Consider the following 16,887-nt stretch of genomic DNA (forward strand, 5'->3'; position numbering starts at 1 on the left):
TTTAGGTCACAAGAAAATGGAGCACTACACTTCAGATTCTCGTGAAAAATGATCCAAGGATTATTATATCTAACAAAACTGATTTTCAAACATAAAAGGCACAAGATAGTTCCAACATTCAAGAACATTCAAAATTATGTTTTCCAGGAGCCCTTCCTGAGAAATCTATTAAAGAACTAGCTTTTTTTTTAATATTTTATTTATTTATTCATAGACACAGAGAGAAAGAGGGGCAGAGACACAGACAGAGGGAGAAGCAGGCTCCACGCAGGGAGCCTGATGTGGGACTCGTCTCCAGGATCACACCCCAGGCTGCAGGCAGCGCCAAACCGCTGCGCCACCGGGGCTGCCCTTTTTTTTAAAGATTTTATTTATTTAAAGAACTAGCTTTAGCCAACTAAAATGACTAAGAGGTCTAAAATAAGAGCTGATGGTGAGCATTAAATGCGTATTACTTACAGAACTAAGACTAAAGGAGGATTAAGAGGAAGAAAGTATAGTTTGTCATAGGTGTATGTGCTCACGATATAGATATAGTACAGAGAAAATGAGAGAGAAGCAGCAGGAAAATGTTGAATTCTTTATCAATTTATCAGGGATGGCAGTATTAGCACTGCTATTCTGAAGTTATTGTGTGTACAATGTGGGACGAATGAAATGTATGATTTTCGAATATTCTGCTTCTATAATCTCCCATGTACTTGTGAACCAGGATTCTGGATATGGAAGTTAAGGACATACAGATGTAATACAGAAGAGGTTAAGTAAGATCACCTAAATTGGAATTATTTATTTATTTATTTATTTATTTATTTATTCATTCATTCATTCATTCATTCATTCATTCATTTATTTATGACAGGGGGAGAGAGAGAGAGAGAGGCAGAGGAAGAAGCAGGCTCCACACAGGGAGCCCGATGTGGGACTCAATCCCCGGGTCTCCAAGATCACATCCCGGGCCAAAGGTGGTGCTAAACCGCTGGGCCACCGGGACTGCCCCTAAATTGTAGTTTAAAGAATCTGTATGACTTACCTTATTCTTAAAATATGTATGTATTTCCTAGTTCTGTCCTATGAAAAGGTTCCAAAATGACCAAGATAGTAGCAATGAACATCCCTAGCACTCAGATTGTTAACTGTAAATATAATTCCTAAAAGGAGCTAAAGGAATAAGGGCTTCTTAGAGAACAGCTGATTCTGGGTCTATCCTATGAAACACACAAGACGACTCTAGAATAATTTTGTCATGCAGCACTAGCAACATAAAGCTGAGTAAGGTTTGGTGCTCAGGAAACAGCAGAATATATGCAATTATCTATGTTCTTTTTAAAAATTCTATAGCAAGGCATATTTGAGCCGGGCACATGGGACACAGAGTGGAAAATGAATCAGGAAAAGGACCCCAGGATGATTTCCTCTGCATATTTGTGGGGAAACTGTGGGGGGGGGGGGGTTAGAGACCACTTTCATATTCGATTATATAAAAATGGGAGTTTCTGGCCCAGGGAAAGGCATTCTTTCATTTATTTATTTAAAGATTTTATTTAATTATTCTTGAGAGACACAGAAAGAGAGGCAGAGACATAGGCAGAGGGAGAAGCAGGCTCCCTGCAAGGAGCCCGATGTGGGACCTGATCCCAGAACTCTGGGATCATACCCTGAGCCAAAGGCAGATGCTCAACTGCTGAGCCACCCAGGCGTCCCAAAGGGACCCTGCTTCTTTTTGCTTTCAGTAATGTATTACCAATAAAGCTCAAAGTCAAGGTAAAAAGCAAAAGAACATCTGGAAATTCTTGGGCTTCACTAAGCAGAAAAAGCCAACTGCTTATGTACCTCTAAACAGCAGATGAGAAGACATGACTTAGAGATTTCTCATAGCCCATTCAGACTTTTTGGCAAACACAGATGGGCAAAAAAAACAGAAGAAAACAAAGATACACTTAAGTAAAAATTAAATTAATAGGTTCTCTTCTCACTTAAGCCTATTTTTTTCAGATAACCTCAAGACCGTCATCATTAAAAAGATGTTAAGAAAGGTCTGAGTGTGGAAGCCAGGAAATAGGCCACATTTAACAACTATTTCTAGAAACAACTGTGGCCATGGTCACTAACACCTGAAACTCTGGAAGCAGTCAGAGTTTACTGAATATTCAATGAAATTACATTGAAAACAAAAACAACACTGAAAAAGTTAGCCTATAAAAGTTCTCAATCCAACTCCAAAGGCATTCTTCCTCCAAAGAGGGAATACTCTCCAACATCGAGCTAACTTGCATTCCTAGAGCAAAGCTGGGGCCCAGAATATGATGGATGGTGGAGATCCTCTCAAAGAGCAGAACCAGAATTTAACCAAGGAACTTACGTCCTACTAGGGTAGTGGGTATTCATAATTCCTGCCCTGGATTCCACCACTGCTATGGAGAAATAAACGCTATGGGTTTCACATTCTACTTTTTTCATGTTGTAACTATGGTTATCCTGTTTCTATTCCACAGTTGTTTTGTATTACACGTAAATGCATGAGGCAGATAATTTGTTTTATAGTGTATATAACTCTGGGTCATGAAAAGACATATCCCAATCTGATGGACAGGGTTGTGCATCATCAGATACCCTGCTTTTTGAGTTGGTATAGAAACTGAATAGGGAATCGCTCTCTGTTCTTTAGCGGTAGGAGTGTTCCACTGTAAGAATACACACAGCTATTTAGGTAATCAGAGGAACAGACTGTAGAAGAGATTACTGATTGTCCCTTTAGACCCATCCTTTTCTTAGACAAAGGGCTGTCCAATTGGAAACGAAATTTCTAGCCTCATTGTTGCTAGGCCTAGTCATGTGACTAAATTCTTGCTAACAGATTGGTATCAGAATTGATGTAGGCAAATCTCCACATTATTTTCTTGAAGAATTTCCTGGTTCTAGTCTTTTTTCTTTCCCCTTCCCAATAGAGGGAATATGCTATTTATTCCATATCATGAGGGCAAAATTCAAAAGTCTGCAGAGAATGGCACTCCTACCTGTTGTTGGTAGGTAATTCTTTATTGCAGCACTGGTTGATTGATTAAAAATGACTTAAATGTCTAGCTATAAAGATAAAACTATGACCATACTCTCCAGTTAAAAAAAAAAAAAATGATGAGGAAGCTCTTCGGATATATATGGTAAGAGCCTCCCCCTAAAAAAGAAAAAAAAAAATCAAGGGGAATAATGATATGGCGTGTTGTCTTATGTGAAAGCAAGAAAGTTTAACAACCTACATATACTTGCAGAAAAAAAAAATTCTATAAGCATACATGAGTAACGAACACAATTAGATATAAAGGTGGGTGACCATATAATTTTATCATCCAGATGGTAGTTTCTGGAGTAAAAGGGCGTCTTATTAGTAATCACTCCAGGACAACAGACGGAACCGTCCTGGACCAACTGGGATGCGCCACCATCAACCTATACGAAGGGCACAAAGTTAGGGAGAAATATGCACATTTTTATTGTATTTTACAAGAGTACCAGTCTGTGGCGAATCGGAAATAAAAAAAAAAAATTGTTTAAGGGCTGTCTTAAAGAACGAGGAACAGTACACCGCCTGAGTGAGACACGGAACTTAATTAATGACGACGCGGTAATTCTGGGTACCGGGCACTTACTGGAGTTGCACCAGCTACACACGCCTTGGACTTCATCCGCCAATCCTAAGTGGGAGCGCGCGAGCCTGAGCCTGGGGGAGACTCCTGGGCGGGCCTCGGCCGTGAGTGGAGCTTCGCGTCACTCCACTCTGCGGACGGACCCCGCACAAGCTCGCACGCCGGGCGCTCTGGCCCACGCAGTCGCTACTCTATGGCATCTCGGGTTCCCTCTAGCTGCACTCTGGAGGACTACAGTCGTTTTCTTTTGGTCTGTGCGAGGCCCAGCAGCCTCTGCTGAGCTGGAAGAAAGATGGCGGCGGCCGTGCGGCAGGATTTGGCCCAGCTCATGAATTCGAGCGGCTCTCATAAAGATCTGGCGGGCAAGTGAGTATTTCCCAGGGGCCTGGAAGGTCGGGAGGGAAGCCGTAGACCTTGTTCTTGGACTGACGGCGGCTTTGGGATGTGACCCGGCCTGACCACCAAGGGGGCGGGCCTGAGGTCGTTTATGGACGCAAAAATTGGGGGCAGCAGAAAGCTGGTGGGGACCTTGCGCAGGGAAGCCTTCAGGGGCAACAGACCTGGGGTGACTGTCCACTTGTTTTATCTTTGATAGCATCCTTACCGGTTTCTTAACACTCTGGAAGCATAGCCTGAGTGAGGGACGACTGCTCCCATGGCCTTCTTAGCTTTCCTTGGTGCCTCTTTTCATCGCTGGCCAGTATCCCACACCGAAATCTGGTCTCTCCTTGGAGCCTTTTTTTTTTTTAATTGAGGGAAATTTATATTATGGGACCTCGATGCAGAGTTTTTCTGGGAGATGGCTTCTCAAGGCTGACGGGGGCTGAGGAGGTATGGCCGCTGTCTTGTTCAGAACCACCGAGACCGTCTTCTGTGAATACTTAATGTTTTGGGTTCTCTCCGCTACCAACTCTGAAGAGGGGCACATAAGCGGAACGTCCTCACAGTGTGAGTCAGGATTAGTGATATTTGCAGGAATCTGAATTGTTTAGGAATTTACGTCGAAGGCTTAGATCCACTACACGTTAAAATTTGTGACATGTGCTTGTCATGCAAGCAGTTATTCAATAGTGTTAATCGTAGGTAGGTAGGAAGATACTGTCCGTTTTCTTTTTGTAGATTATACAGTACTGTTCTTTTGTATTGAACTTGCATTCTGTTTAAAGTATGCGTTTCAGGTTGATGGTAATATTTACATCCTGACCGCTGAGATCATGTTGATCTGTATAAATGGGACACACCTGCTCTAACCTGGCCATTGAAACCTTTACTGGGTTTTATGTGAGGTTTGCTATCTTTTCTCTGATGGCAAATGTAATCTAGTTTTATCAGTGGGAAATCTAGTTGTGTATCTTGAATTTAGCTACTATGTACTGCAGTTTCCTTCTCATGAAAATGGGGATCATAGGACTTATTCTTGTCTGAGGACGGACACTTAGAAGTGTAGCAAAATGAGTATGTGTGTGTGTATATACACTTATATCATACATATCACTTAGAGCAGTACCTGACGCTTAGTGCCACAAAATTGTCTTTGTTACTATTATTGTAGAGCAGTTAGTAAATACATACATTGACTTATTCTTTGGATGGTAAATAAGGTGAATGTGTCTTCATGGTTTAATTCTTTCTGCACGTAATTTTTACAGATTTGGATGAAAGTAAAATGAGCATTTATTTTTCCCCATGCTCCACTAATATTCCTCCCCCCCCCCTTTGCTTTTTGTTTTGTTTTGTTGAAGAAAATGAAGTACATTATTTATTGGAAGAGATACACTTTTTCAAGTATTCTTGAATTCTGAAACTTAAGCTAAGAATTTGCTTCCTCAGCTCTGAATAAGCAATCTTATAGGGTACTTTAGTTATGTATTACTATGTAAGAAAACAAAAACTTAGTAGAGTAAAATAATTATTTTTCAGGATTCTTTGGGTTGACTGGACTGTTGTGCTGTTCTAGTCTGAGCTTACTCAGGCAGGTGCAGACTCCGCTGGGAGCTCCGTTGGGGCTGGTGGGGCTAAAATGGACTCAATATATACATCAGGCTCTTGGCTGAGTCTGTCTCTCCACATGGTCTCTCATTCAGTAGCTCCTTACAGAGCCATAGAAGTGTTCCAAAAGCGTGAGAGTAGAAGTTGCTACACTTCTAAGGCTAGCCATGGAAATCTTATGAGATCAGTTTTCTAAAACAGGTCAAAGTAAGTCACAAGACCAGCCCAGATTCAAGGGAGGAAAAAATGGTGTGTGCCTTTTTATGAGAGGAGTGGCCAAGTTACGTTACAAAGGGGTATGGACAGATGGGGGGCATGATTCATTGGAGGCCATTACTGTAATGGTCTATTACATGAGATTATTGTGCCTGATAACTGATACCTTCTTGGCCTTCCCTACAGGTACATATCTGGTCCTATCTGGATAAGAATATGTCAAATATTTATTTTCATAAAAAAACAGTTCTGCCAGCTACCTCTCTATGAGGAAAACACTCTTGAAATGTATCAGTAGTTTTAGGATTTGAGTAACAAAGAAATCGTGTTAAGGAATGGGATGGCAGAGTAAATTCGTCTCTAAAATATTGATACTGTGTGTTTCTAGCAATTAGCAGAATATTTATAACAGAGCAGTCATTTAGTAAGTGATAGTTGAATTAATGAATAGCTAGAAAGGTACAGAGCTTATATTTGAACCCATGTTTATCTACTCTAAAAAGCTTATTTTTAACCTACCAGCCCTGTATGCTTTTCTCACCCAAACTTCAATTAGAAATGCTTTCTCATAACTGTGAGTTAGCACAACAATCTAATGTTGACATAAGACTTCGGCCATGTGAGATGCATTTTTGCAAATTTTATAAACTACTTTTGTACATGTTATGCATCATGTTCATTATCTCATACAGAGCTTTAGAAGAGAGGAGAACTTTGAAGAGGGACCATTTGAATAGGTAGTTATGATAATCTGTCTTAATTACTTGGCTAAAAGGTACTCAGTTCTTTGAAATTCAATTGAGATGTTATTTCTTCCAAAAAGCCTTTTCTGAACAGCCACCAACACATAGTCATAACTACCCACACACAAAGGACCTGGTTTTTTGCTTTTGTCCCCAGTGGCAGACTATATTTACCTCTACCATAGCACTTAATTGTTTTAATGGTCTGTTTACTTGTCTGCTTTTCCAATTAGAATGTGATCTCTTTGAGGGTGGGTATGATGCTATGGATTATAGGTCTTTGTAGAGTTAATTCTATGGAAATAGGACCTTTTTTCCCCTCGTCCCAGTTCTGTCCCAGTTCTCGATACACAAGGTACCCAGAAAAGAACATCAGGTCTTTGGAGTCTAAACATTTCATTTTACAAGAAGCTGTTAGCATGGAGAAAAGACAATAATGGGAGACCTTTCAGCTCTCTTTGACTATTAGAAAGGCTGTTTTGCAGAAAAGAAAATGGACTCCTCTGCCTTACAGAGGTGGACTTTGGATTAGAACTTTTTAATAATAGAGTAGAATAGAGTTGTCAAAAAATGAAGGACACACACAAACCAGAGGTTAAGACTATATAATCTCAAGGGCCCCTTGTAACTCAGATTCTCTGGTTCTCTGTTATTCCCCTACACAACAGTTTTAGTGGTTCCCATCTCAAGAGTGAAGTTCCCTGACATCTGGTGTTTACTGTGCCAGGCACATCTTTATTTATATGTTTTAATCCTTAATGAGTAATACTTACATTATGTATGAGAAAACTGAAGTACAGAGGTGAAATATCTTGCTGGAGGTCACATAGCTAGTGGCAAGGCCATAATACAACCTATCTGCTTGGCTCATACCCCTTAACTAAACACATCTATCTATGTTTTGGCCTTATATTATCTTCCCCAAACTAGACTACATTTCAGATAGCGATTTTTTTTTTTTAAGCCTAGAATAACTCTCTTCCTCCACTCTTTCCTACTTCACATTACATTGAAATATTTAGAATGCTGGGCAGCCCCGGTGGCCCAGCAGTTTAGCGCTGTCTTTGGCTCGGGGTGTGATCCTGGAGACCCGAGATTGAGTCCCATGTCTGGTTTCCTGCATGGAGCCTGCTTCTCCCTCTACCTGTGTCTCTGCCTCCCTCTCTCTCTTTCTCTCTCTCTCTCTCTCTCTGTGTCTGTCATGAATAAATAAGTAAAATCTTTAAAAAAAATATTTAGAATGCTTAAAGATCAACCTTATTTAGAAAATTATTTCTTTTCCTTTTGACGTTTTAAATTTAATCTTAATTAAAATTTGCTGAGAAATCAGTTGTTAATCTTACTGAGATTCTCTTGCATATTATCATTTTTCTTTTTTAAAAAACTTTTATTTAAATTCAATTTAGTTAACATGTAATATATTATTAGTTTCAAGGATAGAATTCAGTGATTCATCAGTTGCATGTAACACTCAGTGCTCATTCCATCAAGTGCCCTCCTTAATGCTCTTTACCCAATTACCATGTCCCTCTACCTACCTCCCCTCTAGCAACCCTCAGTTTCTGCTCTATAGGTAAGGGTCTCTTATGGTTTGCCTGCCTCTCTGTTTTTACCTTATTTTTCCTTCCCTTTCTCTATGTTCATCTTTTATTTCTTAAATTTCACATATGAGTGAAATTATACAGTATTTGTCTTTTTCTGACATTTCACTTAGCATAATACCCTCTAGTTCATCCATGTAGTTGCAAATGGTAAAATTTCATTCTTTTTGATGACTGGATAATATTTGTGTGTGTGTGTGTGTGTGTGTGTGTGTTCTTTATCCATTCATCTGTCAATGGACATCTGGGTTTTTTTTTTTTATATTTTGGCTATTGTGGACATTGCTGCTGTAAACATTGGGGTACATGTATCTCTTTGAATCACTATTTTTGTGTCCTTTGGGTAAATACCTTGTAGTACAGTTGCTGGGTTGTAGGGTAGTTCTAATTTTAACTTTTTGAAGAACCTTCATACTATTTTCCAGAGTGGCTGCACCAGTTTGCATTCCCACCAATTCCCCTTTCTTGGCATCCTCACCAACATGTATTGTTTCCTGTGTTGTTAATTTAGCCATTCTGATCTGTGTGAAGTGGTATCTCATTGCAGTTTTGGTTTGTAAGGAAATTATTTCTCTGTCCTAAATATTATTGTGTTTAATTTTCTGAAACTTCTTTATGATGTGTCTATGTGTATTTGTTTTTATATTTCTCTGTCAGTTGACTTTTACTATGAAATAAACCACTCTAAAACTTAGTGGATTAAAACAACAGTCATTTGCTTTGCTTATAATTATGTTGGTTCTCTGGGCCCAGTTGGATGGTTCTCACCATGTAGAGTGGAGAACTACATGGATTCCACATGGTCTCCTACATGTGTCTGTAGTCAGATGCAGGTCAAATAGGTGCCACTGCTTTGGCATCTTGGTGGGGGCAGTGGAGGTGACTGGGCTACATATTTCATTGTCCACTAGTTTAGCCTGATCCTTATTCATGTGGCCACAGCAGGGTTCCAAGAGAAAAAGACATATACAAGACCTCATATGGCACCTGGGTAGCTCAGTCAATTAAGTGTCTGCCTTAGGCTCAGGTCATGATCTCAGGGTCCTAGAATTGAGCTCCACATCAGGTTCCCTGCTCACTGGGAAGTCTGCTTCTCCCTCTCTCTCTCATGCATGTACTTGCTCTCTGTCTCTCAAATAAATAAATAAAATCTTAAAAAAAAAAAAAAGACCTCGAGGTCTGTCTAGGTTCAGAACAGGCACTTCACTTCTATCAAATTCTATTAATCAAAACAAGCCCTGATCAAATGGTGGGAAAAGAAACTCTACATCTTGTTGTAAAGAGCTACAGAGTCACATTGCAAGGGGCATAGATGCAGAAGGTGAAAGAGTTGTATTTTTTTTTATTTTGTTTTGGTTTTATTTGTAAATACTGCATTATCCTAGTTGTGCTTCACTGCATTTGTTTAATTGGATGTTTTCGATTTTTTCATGGTCCTGAGATGTTTCAGCCATATATTTTCAGATGTAGCCTGTGTTCCATTCTGTTTTCTTCTCTAGGATTCCAGTGAAACCTCTGTTAGGCCCTCTTACTGTGATCTCTGTGTCTCTTACCCTGTCTTCTGTACTTAGCACTTCAGTGCTTTATTCTGGACAGGTTTTTCTGTCCTGCCTCCTTAGTTTATCAGTTTTTCAAATGCATTTAACTTACTGTTAAGAAGTTCATTGAGTAAACTTGGCTATAGTATTTTTTAGTGGTTCTCTTTTCTGTTCTTTCTCATTTTAATATATATTTTTAAATTTTTATTTCAAGTAGGCTCCATGCCAACTGTGGGGCTTGAACTTATGACCCTGAGATCAAAAGTTGCATGCTCTACCAACTGAGCCAGCCAGGTGCCCCAGTGGTTCTTTATTCAAATGATACTTTTTATGGTTCTCATTTTCTTGCTAAAGCTTTATTTTTATTTATTGATTGATTTATTTTTAAAGATTTTATTTATTTATTCATGGAAGACACAGAGAAAGAGGCAGAAACATAAGCAGAGGGAGAAACAGGCTCCCCACGGGGAGCCCAGTGTGGGACTCGATCCCAGGAGGAAGACCAGGAGGAAGACGCTCAACCACTGAGCCACCCAGGTGTCCCTCTTGCAGAAACTTTAAAGCCTGGATTTATCTCTGTTAACCTGATAAGTATAATTGTACTTATTATACAATTGTACAGTCTTCTTGATAGTCTCCTGTACCTGGAGTCCTTGCTTGTTTCTATTACCTGTTGCTTTTGTTGATCCTAGCTCATATTATCATGTGGGTTGTAATCTTTGTCGGGCAAGTTATTTAAAAACATACTTTTAGGGACATTTGGAGGCCTAGGATATAACCTTCCCTGGAGGATTTTCATTTCCTTCTGCCAGACACCTGAGGGTGCTAGCTCTCTAGGATCAAGGCTTCAGAATTTTTTGGTTTACCTAGATGATCCTTAAAATAGAAATTGTAATCTAATTTCCAAAGTGGTACTGATTGCTCTCTTGGCAAAGCATGGATCTCAGATTCCTTTTCTTCTAGCTCTGTAGTTGGCTAGAAATTGCAACTTGCCTCAGTGTTTCCAGCAGATTGGTAGAATGCCCTGAAGCAGAGCCCACCCCAAGTGCCACTCTGTCTCTCAGTTGTCTTTCCACAGTCAGCAGATGCTTTTAGGTGGAAGCTCTTTGTACTCTTATTCTTTCCTATTTTCTCTTTGTTGTTAGGATTTTATGCTATTAATTTTTTTTTTTTGCATTTCTTTCAGCTTTTTATGTTTTTGTTTTGAAGTAGAGTTGGTCTGATCATCTAATTCATTATTACTGTAGGTGAAAGATCTATTAATACATACCTATTTTACTCATTCTGATTCTGAATAGTGACTGTGATCCATTTTCATGTGGGTATGTTTTATTTGCCTTTAGATTTAAATGCCAGGAAATCAGGATCAACATAGTGAACTAGCTCATAGATAAATGGATGTTCAATAAATATTTGTTGATGATGATAAATAGATAGGGCAGATGCAAGCACCATAATTAAATTTACTTTCCTCTGTAGTTTTTTGTTTGTTTGTTTGTTTGTTTGTTTGTTTTTTAAGTAGGCTCCATGCCCAATGTAGAGCCCAACTTGGGCCTTGGACTCACAACCATGAGATCAAGATCTGAGCTAAAACCAAGAGTCGGATGCTTAATTGACTGAGCCACCCAGGGGCCCACCTCCCTAATATTTTTTAAGGAAAAAGTATTTGGTGCTTGTCACTTACTTTCCATTTTTTCTATTGAGTGCTCAGTAAAAAGATGTTTTATCCCTGGAGCCTTCTCTGGCTAATCTAACCCCTTTGGGTTTTACTCTGTTATGAATCAAAGTGTTATCTCTTCTTTTTTTTTTTAAGATTTTATTTATTTATTCATAAGACACACACAGAGAAAGAGAGAGAGAGAGAGAGAGGCAGAGACACAAGCCAGACAGAGAAGCAGGCTCCCTGCAAGGAGCCCGATGTAGGACTCGATCCCAGGACCCTGAGATCACACACACCCTGAGCCGAAGGCAGACATTCAACCACTCAGCCACCCAGGCGTCCCAAAGTATTACCTCTTCATTTGTCATCTCTCTCTTTTTAAATTGTTTTTACTTTTTATTAAGATAAAAGATATATGTGGATATATATAGACCGTATGTTTTAAAGTACATTGCATTTAGTACATTATTCTTAAGAGTAGAGCCCAATACATTTTCTCACATACATACATATCTAACAACTATCCAGGTCAAGCTGGGTAATATTTCCAGCATGCCCAGAGGTTCCCTCATGCCCTTCCCAGTAACTGCCTCCAATACAACCACTGTTCTACTTCTGTCCCCATGAATTGGGTTTGCTTGTTTTTGAAATGCACATAAATGGAACCATTCAGTGTATACCCTTTTGTGTCTGTCCTTTTTCACTCAACATAACATCTGTGAGATGCATTCATGCATGAACCATTCCTTATTGATTTGTAGAATTCCATTTAACTAGTGAGCCTTGCTTTCTTATTGATGAGCATTAAAACTTTTTCTAGTTTAGAGCTATTATGGATAAAGCTACTATAAAAATTTTTGTTTATCTTTTTGTGGACATAGACATTCAGTTCTCTTGGATATATATATCCAAGAGATATATATCCAAGAGTGGAATATTTGGGTTATAGAGTACACATGTTTAGTTTTAGTAAATACTGCCAGTGGTTTTCCAGAGTGTAGATCACTTTACACTCCCATCAGGTATAGATGAGGTTAGTTCCCCTACATCCTCATCAGGACTCAGGTTTGTTAGTGTTTTTTATATCATTCATTCTAGTGGAAGTATTTGTGCTTATAATTTGCATTAGCCTAATGAGTATTGAGGCTGGGTACCTTTTAATATGCTTATTGGGCATTTGGATATTATCTGTAGTCAAGTGCCTATTTAAGCATTTTGTCTGATTTTTAATTGGGTTGTTCATCTTTTGTTGATTTATAGGAGTTTTAAATATATTCTAGATAAGAGTTTTTTTTTTTTTTTTCCAAATACTTGGACTGCAAGTATCTTTTCTATCTGTGGCTTGCATGTTTCACTTTTTTTAAAAAGCTTTTTATCGAATAGGTTACAGAAGAGGCTTAATCAAAAAGACCAAAGCTGTGGCATCATCAGAGTCTTCTGATTCTTCTTTTTGTGCTTCTGCTTTCTTCTCCTCAGCTGGGACAGCAGTGGTGGAGGGAGCAGGACCTCTTGCTGATACAGCACCAGCTGCTGGGGTGGGTCCACCAACTCCTTCATTGCAGATGAGGCTCCTAATGTTGACATTGGCCAGGGCCTTTGCAAACAAGCCTGACCAGAGAGGTTCAACATTTATACCTGCTGGTTTACATTTATTTATTTATGTATGTATGTATGTATGTATGTATGTATGTTCGATTTGCCAGCATATAGTATAACACCCAGTGCTCATCCCATCAAGTGCCCCCCTCAGTGCCTGTCACCCAGTCACCCCATCCCTCCGCCCACCTCCGCTTCTACTACCCCTTGTTCATTTCCCAGAGTTAGGAGTCTCTCATGTTCTGTCACCCTCTCTCATATTTCCCGCTCATTTTCTCTCCTTTCCCCTTTAATCCCTTTCACTATTTTTTATATTCCCCCCAATGAGTGAAACCATATGTTTGTCCTTCTCTGGTTGACTTACTTCACTCAGCATAATACCCTCCATTTCCAACCACAGTGAAGCAAATGGTGGGTATTTGTCGTTTCTGATGGCTGAGTAATAATATTCCATTGTATATATAGACCACATCTTCTTTATCCATTCATCTTCCAATGGACACCGAGGCTCCTTCCACAGTTTGGCTATTGTGGACATTCCTGCTATGAACATTGGGGTACAGGTGTCTCGGTTTTTCACTACATCTGTGTCTTTGGGGTAAATCCCCGGCAGTGCAATTGCTGGGTCATAGGGTGGTTCTCTTTTAACTCTTTATGGAACCTCCACACAGTTTTCCAGAGTGGCTGCACCAGTTCACATTCCCACCAACAGTGCAAGAGGTTCCCCTTTCTCCACACCCTCTCCAACATTTGTTGTTTGCTGTCTTGTTAATTTTCCCCATTCTCACTGGTGTGAGGTGGTATCTCATTGTGGTTTTGATTTGTATTTCCCTGATGGCAAGTGATGTGGAGCCATGTCTATGTCTTCTTTGGTGAAATTTCTGTTCATGTCTTTTGCCCATTTCATGATTGGTTTGTTTGTTTCTTTGCTGTTGAGTATAATAAGTTCTTTATAGATGTTGGATACTAGCCCTTTATCTGATATGTCATTTGCAAATATCTTCTCCCATTTTGTAGGTTGTCTTAGCTTTGCTGACTGTTTGTTTTGCCGTGCAGAAGCTTTTTATCTTGATTAAGTCCCAATAGTTCATTTTTGCTTTTGTTTCCCTTGCCTTCGTGGATATATCTTTCAAGAAGTTGCTGTGGCCAAGTTCCAAAAGGGTGTTGCCTGTGTTCTCCTCTAGGATTTTGATGGATTCTTGTTCTTACATTTAGATCTTTCAACCATTTTGAGTTTATCTTTGTGTATGGTGTAAAAGAATGGTCTAGTTTCATTCTTCTGCACGTGGCTGTCTCAATTTTCCCAGCACCATTTAATTGAAGAGACTGTCCTTTTTTCTAGTGGATAGTCTTTCCTGCTTTGTCGAATATTAGTTGACCATAGAGTTGAGGGTCCACTTCTGGGTTCTCTATTCTGTTCCATTGATCTATGTGTCTGTTTTTGTGCCAGTACCACACTGTCTTGATGATCACAGCTTTGTAGTACAACCTGAAATCTGGCATTGTGATGCCCCCGGTTCTGGTTTTCTTTTTCAGTATTCCCCTGGCTATTCGGGGTCTTTTATGATTCCACACAAATCTTAAGATGATTTGTTCCAATTCTCTGAAGAAAGTCCAAGGTATTTTGATAGGGGTTGCATGAAACGTGTAAATTGCCCTGGGTAGCATTGACATTTTCACAATATTAATTCTGCCAATCCATGAGCATGGAATATTTTTCCATCTCTTTGTGTCTTCCTCAATTTCTTTCAGAAGTTTTCTATAGTTTTTAGGGTATAGATCCTTTACCTCTTTGGTTAGGTTTATTCCGAGGTATCTTATGCTTTTGGGTGCAATTGTAAATGGGATTGACTCCTTAATTTCTCTTTCTTCAGTCTCATTGTTACTGTATAGAAATGCCACTGATTTCTGGGCATTGGGTTTGTATCCTGCCACATTGCTGAATTGCTGTATGAGTTCTAGCAATCTTGGGGTGGAGTCTTTTGAGTTTTCTACCTACAGTATCATGTCATCTGCGAAGAGGGAAAGTTTGATTTCTTCTTTGCCAATTTGAATACCTTTTATTTCTTTTTGTTGTCTAATTGTTGAGGCTAGGACTTCTAGTACTATGTTGAATAGCAGTGGTGAGAGTGGACATCCCTGTCGTGTTCCTGATCTTAGGGGAAAGGCTCTCAGTGTCTCCCCATTGAGAATGATATTTGCTGTGGGCTTTTTGTAGATGGCTTTTAAGATGCTGAGGAATGTTCCCTCTATCCCTACACTCTGAAGAGTTTTGATCAGGAATGGATGCTGTATTTTGTCAAATGCTTTCTCTGCATCTATTGAGAGGATCATATGGTTCTTGTTTTTTCTCTTCTTGATATGATCTATCCCATTGATTGCTTTACGAGTGTTGAACCAGCCTTGCATCCCAGGGATAAATCCCACTTGGTCATGGTGAATAATCTTCTTAATGTATTCTGGGATCCTATTGTCTGGTATCTTGCTGAGAATTTTTGCATCTGTGTTCATCAGGGATATTGGTCTGTAATTCTCCTTTTTGGTGGGGTCTTTGTCTGGTTTTGGAATTAAGGTGATGATGGCCTCATAAAACAAGTTTGGAGATATTCCGTTCCTTTCTATTTTGTGGAACAGCTTTAGTAAAATAGGTATTGTTTCTTCTTTAAACGTTTGATCGAATTCCCCTGGGAAGCCATCTGGCCCTGGACTTTTGTGTCTTGGGAGGTTTTTGATGACTGCTTCAATTTCCTCCCTGGTTATCAGCCTGTTCAGGTTTTCTATTTCTTCCTGTTCCGGTTTTGGTAATTTGTGGTTTTCCAGAAATGCGTCCATTTCTTCTAGATTGCCTAATTTATTGGCGTATAGCTGCTCATAATATATTTTTAAGATTTTATTTATTTATTCATGAGAGAGAGAGGCAGAGACACAGGCAGAGAGAGAAGCAGGCTCCATGCAGGGAGGCCAACGTGGGACTTGATCCCAGGTCTCCAGGATCAGGCCCTGGGCTGATCAGCTAAACTGCTGAGCCACCTGGGCCACCCTCATAATATGTTTTTAAAATCGTTTCTATCTCCTTGGTATTGGTTGTGATCTCTCCTTTTTTATTCGTGATTTTATTAATTTGAGTCTTTTTTCTTTTTAATAAGGCTGGCTAATCTATCTATCTTATTAATTCTTTCAAAGAACCTATTCCTGGTTTTGTTTATCTGTTCTACAGTTCTTCTGGTATCTATTTCATGGAGTTCTGCTCAAATCTTTATTAACTCTCTTCTGCTTGGTGTATGTTTTATTTTTGTATTTGAGTTTTTTCCGATTTTTTGAGGGATGCTTGTATTGTGATGTATTTCCCTCTTAGGACTGCTTTTGCTGTATCCCAAAGATTTTGAACAGTTGTATCTTCATTTTCATTAGTTTCCATGAATCTTCTTAATTCTTCTCTAATTTCCTGGTTGACCCATTCATCCTTTAGCAGGATGCTCTTTAACCTCCACGTGTTTGAGTTTCTTCCAAATTTCTTCTTGTGATTGAGTTCAAGTTTCAAAGCATTATGGTCTGAAAATATGCAGGGGACAATGCCAATCTTTTGGTATCGGTTGAAACCTGATTTGTGACCCAGTATGTGGTCTATTCTGGAGAAAGTTCCATATGCACTCGAGAAGAATGTGTATTCAGTTGCATTTGGATGCAAAGTTCTGTATATATCTGTGAAATCCATCTGGTCCAGTGTATCATTTAATGCTCTTGTTTCTTTGGAGATGTTGTGCTTAGAAGATCTTTCATTTGCAGAAAGTGTTGTGTTGAAGTCTCCTACTACTAGTGTATTATATCTAAGTATGTCTTTACTTTGGTTATTAATTGATTTATATACTTGGTAGCTCCCACATTAGGGGCATAAATATT

The 16,887-nt window shown here is 39.3% G+C and overlaps 1 protein-coding gene across 2 annotated transcripts in view; it reads left to right on the forward strand.

The window, feature by feature from the left end:
- The first annotated feature begins 3,718 nt into the window (after positions 1-3,718).
- COPS4 (COP9 signalosome subunit 4) overlaps positions 3,719-16,887 on the forward strand; it is a 40,550-nt gene continuing 27,381 nt past the window's right edge. Inside the window, exon 1 of one of the 2 annotated variants that reach the window (XM_077882732.1) lies at positions 3,719-4,010. In XM_077882732.1, coding sequence (XP_077738858.1) covers positions 3,937-4,010 — 74 coding nt within the window. In that variant the 5' untranslated portion in view covers positions 3,719-3,936. The remainder of the gene's footprint in view (positions 4,011-16,887) is intronic. The other variant, XM_077882731.1, reaches the window with a different exon arrangement.

This window comes from Canis aureus, chromosome 33 (genome assembly GCF_053574225.1).
Source record: "Canis aureus isolate CA01 chromosome 33, VMU_Caureus_v.1.0, whole genome shotgun sequence".
In the NCBI taxonomy this organism is placed as follows: domain Eukaryota; kingdom Metazoa; phylum Chordata; class Mammalia; order Carnivora; family Canidae; genus Canis; species Canis aureus.